The sequence below is a fragment of the Hippocampus comes genome, unplaced genomic scaffold (assembly GCF_001891065.2).
Source record: "Hippocampus comes isolate QL1 unplaced genomic scaffold, H_comes_QL1_v1.1 scaffold23, whole genome shotgun sequence".
Taxonomy (NCBI): Eukaryota; Metazoa; Chordata; class Actinopteri; order Syngnathiformes; family Syngnathidae; genus Hippocampus; species Hippocampus comes.
This window is the reverse complement of record NW_017806066.1, coordinates 317,425-322,428: the sequence shown is the minus strand read 5'-3', so window position 1 is coordinate 322,428 and position 5,004 is coordinate 317,425. Positions and strand designations below refer to the sequence as shown.

Sequence of the window (5,004 nt, the reverse complement as noted above, 5' to 3'; positions counted from 1 at the left end):
ATGATGCAAACTATCTGGAATTAGTCATATTTCTGCATAAAAATGACCATAAAATGAGATATGGTCTTCATCTAGCTCAAACAGTATTTTTTAGCAAAAATAGCCGATGGTGTTTTTGTTGTTGTTCGTTATTCGTTTGAATTGATATTGTAACAGTAAGTGAAAATGACGTGAGAAACGAAGTGAAGTACAGTGTTTCGAAAACTAGTGCTCATGCAATTTCCTTTCTTTCCTTCTTTCGTTCTTTTATCACTGGCTGTTTGAGGTGGATTTGAAAACATTTTCTGAGTGCCCCCAACCATCATTGGCTGCCGCTCCACCGGGCCGAATGCGACCATTCCCTCTCAAAGAAACGACAGAAAAGACGCGGCTGCGGCGGGTTCGGATGGGCCCGCCAAGGTCGACGTTCCGAAAGCGGATCTTTTGTCTCGGAAAGTTGATGTTCAAAGCCCAAGCCGAGACCACACAAAACGGGCCTGCCGCGTGCACGCGCATTCACGGGGCCGTGATGCCAGCGCGTGAAGGAAGGAAGGAAGGAAGGTCAATTCCAACCTATTGATTGCTTCGACTTTTGAATGCAGCGACCCATTCATTCAGCAGGTTGTTGTCGGGCTGTTACATAACGGCGCCAAACGACCGTCCCTTTGACACAACGAATTTTTGACCCGTTTCGTGTGTAAGAGCATCTTAAATCCGTTAAGAGGCATTTCGCTGCTAAGAAGATTATGCCAGCGCCATATTCTGCTTTTGGGCCGTATGTTTATGAGAGCAAGCTGAAGAGCGTTTTTGGCGTTAAGCGTCAAGTTGAGTCCGAAATCAAGCCAATTAAGTTCTTTCAGTCTTGATTAAGATTATAGTCTGGTGCAACCCTATGTCTTATTTGTCCTATTTCGTTCATTTTGCCGAGAACATCGTTTAGCAGACGTGCTGTGGCAATAATCTGGTTTGCATGCGTGTGTGCCGGACACGCCGTCGCTTTAGACGACGTTAATATTGAGAGCCGAATTATTTTTTAATAGAGATTTTTAAATTAAAAAAAAAAAACACGACTACACCCCGTTTATTTAAATTCTTCAGCAGATTTATTCAAAAAGGGATTTGTACAACGGGGCGTGGATGGATACGTTGACTGTATTTCTACTTCATCACGTTATTTAACAAAATATTAAAATATTTGCTTATAATTTGCTTTGATTTTCGTTTGGCCGTTTCAAATCATTTTGATCAGACTTCACAACGGAGCAGGAGTCAAAGCAGCTCGTGTCTTAAATTCAATAGTATTATTTTAGCTTTGAGAAAAATATACGTTGATGGAAAACTTCCCTCTTTAAATAAATAATTATGATTGAGAAAATAAACACATTCCAGAATGGGCAAATAGACCAAATGACTCTCGCCTCACTCAGAAACCGACACTGGCCAAAACACTTTATTTGTTGACAAAACAACCGCAACGAGAACCTCATTCGATCAAATAAAACAAACGATGTTTTCATCTTGAAAAGAGAAGGAAGTACATATACTGATGTTCTGCCTTTAAATTAAATTATTTTCGAACGTGACTAAAGCCACCCAAGAACATCGGAGATGTGAAGCTCAAAAAAGTGACGCCTTGTTCTTTGCAGACTTCATCGAGCCACGCAACTTGGAGGCCACACAATAAAAAATATTCCCGAAAATATCGGAATCATCGCGAATTAAACACAGCTTCATATTTTCCATTTAATCTCCGCACCTTTGCACCTCCATTTTTTGCCTTTGACGGGAGAAGCAAGCCCGCGGGGCCCCCAAAACGTTCTGGAATTGTTGCCATCAATCCACGACGACAACTTGCGTCTCGATTCAGGAAATTCGTCACCCAGGCCTTACACGTCATCGAATACGGACCCGGCTAGAGTTTGTCGTTGACATTTCAAATGAATGGTTTGGATTGTAAAATGTGAATTTCAGGTACGCGTGGAAAACATCATCCAAACAAGCCCCCCGCCCCCCACCTCGGAGCTTTTATCGCGTCCTTGCCGATCACATGGGATGCCCCCGTGCCTCCTTAGGATTTGGTTATTTTAATCAGCGACGTGACTCGAAGAGCTCCCGATACTCTTAGATCGCATTTCGTGGCCCCCACCCCCGGTCCAAAATAAAGTGTTTTCCACGAGCGGCACCGCGGCAGCCGAACCGATCCCGGCTCCCTCCCGACTGCGCGCGTCGGTCCCGAGCTGCGCCGGAGCCGGTGCGGGCTCGCTAATCCCCCCCTCCTGCGTCCACGCTTTTCCTCTGAGCCGCTATTTAATTCCTCTAAACCCCCAGCTGCCGCCCTGCTTCCTCACTGAGCGCGACAGACTGCGCGCCGCTGCGGTTATTAATAATTCAGCCGCCCTCCGCTCCGCGGCCGCAGGAGGAGACCGCGCGTCCTCCCTCGCCCGCCTGCTCCGGCTCTGCGTGCGCTCAGCGACCGCGCGGTTCTTCTTCTTCTCCTTCTTCTTTTTATTTGGTTGTTTTTCAACTCACTTTATCGCTGCCGCCGACGAGGCACATCGAGCGTGTCGTCGCCTCGGCGAGCTGCGGAGAGCGACGCCCGACCGCAACTTTCGCCGCACGTGGAGCGAAGAAGCCCGCACTTGAGTGAAAACATGCAACCGGTTCGAATCGGTGAGCGGGTCGGCTGACGAGACTTGCACGACGCACGCTCGAAGCCGGAGAGAGCGCTGCCTCTTAAATCGGGGGGGGGGGGCGAATTTCGTGGAAATATGACGCACCTTGCATGAAGAAGTCAAGAAGCAGACGACTTGGATTACAGCCTGTAGTTTACGTTTCAAATCGACAACAATGTTGAGCAGACCGTATTTGCTTCCGGTATTATAAGGCTAAGCTGAACGACAAGCCGAGCCGTTTCTTTTCTCCCACAAACTTTTTTTTTTTTTTTTGCGGGGGGAAGCCGAACTTTTTTTTTTTTTTTAGAGTGGAAAATGGGTCCCTGAGAGGGCTTTGGCATCTTTCCCTCCACCACAATGGTACGTGCTGTGTAAACCAATAATTTGCTCATTTGTGCAGTCATCTTTTAACGTGATTGTCGCAACGCATGCATTTAATTTGTTTGTTTGTTTTTTTTCTAATATGTCTGTGCGTATATCGTGCCAAGGTCCCACCACATCACTTTTTAAAAATTGGAGCTAATATGGTCTTAAATAATGCCGTTGTGTTGTCAAGAAAATATCCTGTTTGCTTTCTCCGTCGCTCTGAGCTGTCCTGATGAGTGAAGTCTTAATATGCCTCCTCCCTACACTATTAATAGTGACAGATATGATACGCACTTTCATATCATACGGTGTAAGCAGACAAGCCACAAGTTGTATAAAGGTTGTTGTTCAAGTGCTTGCAAAGTCAAAGTTATCTTTGGAAACTTGGCTGCAAGAGCCTCTCTCAATAATGCACTTTTTGTGTGTGTGTGTGTGTGTGTGTGTGTGTGTGTGTGTGTGTGTGTGTGTGTGTGTGTGTGTGTGTGTGTGAGATGATGCAAAATGTGTCCGTTCTGTATATTGGTTACTTGTCCAATTCAGTGATTGGTTGATTTATTAATTATTTTTTTCACACACCACAAAGAAAAGTTTGTGAGAACAATCATTTTACCAATAGCATCTTAAAATGGTCGATCTATGCTCCCGGTTTGTTGAAATTGGCAAACGTAGCCTTCGGATGCAAAACCTTGCCGCGGACTGTCAGCCGCTGTAACAAAACAAAAGGGAAAAAAAGTGTGTAGTTTGAGCTGATGAGCTGTGATATATAACTCGCACATCGTTGACCCTCGGATGAGTTCTATTTTCTTCTTTTTCCAGCGTTGAACTTGAGCCAGTAGTGAGGGGAACCTCCCACGTACAACCTTGGCGCGTCTCAAGTTCCGGCAAACCATCTTATTTGCACATGAATATGGCAGATTATTAGTATGAATAATGATTTGTTTACAAGAATCCGAGCTAACGTGGCAGCTGTTCAAAAAAAAAAAAGCTCCTCAGTAAAAAGGATACAGAATTCAGGACAAGCCTCGTGTGGGTTTGCCTTGACTTGCAAGTCTCCTCTCGAGCAACCCGTTTTATTTTTAAAATAACAGCAAAGTTCGCAGCAAATAATTTTGCAGTGCGGTGAGGTGTCAAGGTTTGTCTGGAGTGACACACTCGCACACCACTTGGATGATTTATAGCCGCCGCTATCATGAGTTGTCCAAATGGGATGTTGAAACTCTTGAACCTCAAAAAGGTTTGTCTCTAAAAATATGAGTTGAAGAGGTGATCACTCAGCATCCAAACAAGACAAATGAGACATATTTTCCGATTTAATTGGAGGATGGGCCATGGAGGCGTCATGAATACTGGACTTTGGGACACTGAATCACAGACATTGGTTTTGCCCTTTTCGGAAGTCATGGCCATAGTCTGTCCCCACTTCAAACTGTGTTTCTGAAAACACGCGTGGCAGGTCAACACTCCAAATTGTCGCTGAGTGTGAGCGCGGGGGGGTTGTTGGTCTACGTGCGCACTACAATTGGCTGGCGACCAGTTCAGGGTGTCCCCGCCTTCTATTTGAAGACGGCTGGGATAGGCTCCAGCACGGCCCGCGACCCTCCTGAGGATAAAGCGGATCAGAAAATGGATGGGTGGATGGTATCATTTGAAAAATGAGAGAACCACCATCAACGGCACGTGAAGCACATGCAGTCGATGCCCGGGGGCGAGCGCACGTATAGGAGGCATCCTCCCAAAAAATATTGTCGAGCGGGTGCAGACGAAAGGTTTTACGGCCTGCTGTCGATACGTCGCTGTCATCTGTTAGGCTGGGTTCCTTGCTCTTTCATACGAATGTCCCATCTTTGATGGGGGTGTGCAGACGGAATCATTTGCCATTCGCCGTCGATAAACATTTGTCGATACAAACATTCTTCTGGTTAACATTTTCTGTGCATTGAAATTTTTTTTTTTCATCAAGGTGGAGCGAAGCGAATGCCTCCCCCGC

The 5,004-nt window shown here is 45.8% G+C and overlaps 1 protein-coding gene across 5 annotated transcripts in view; it reads left to right on the top strand.

Annotated features, from left to right (window-relative positions):
* nfixb (nuclear factor I/Xb) overlaps positions 1-5,004 on the top strand; it is a 128,593-nt gene that overhangs the window by 19,056 nt on the left and 104,533 nt on the right. Inside the window, exon 1 of one of the 5 annotated variants that reach the window (XM_019893501.1) lies at positions 2,167-3,011. The exons of the other annotated variants lie outside the window; for them this stretch is intronic. Coding sequence (XP_019749060.1) covers positions 3,009-3,011 — 3 coding nt within the window. The 5' untranslated portion in view covers positions 2,167-3,008. Of the gene's footprint in view, positions 1-2,166; positions 3,012-5,004 lie in introns of those variants that run through there. 5 annotated transcript variants of the gene reach the window in all.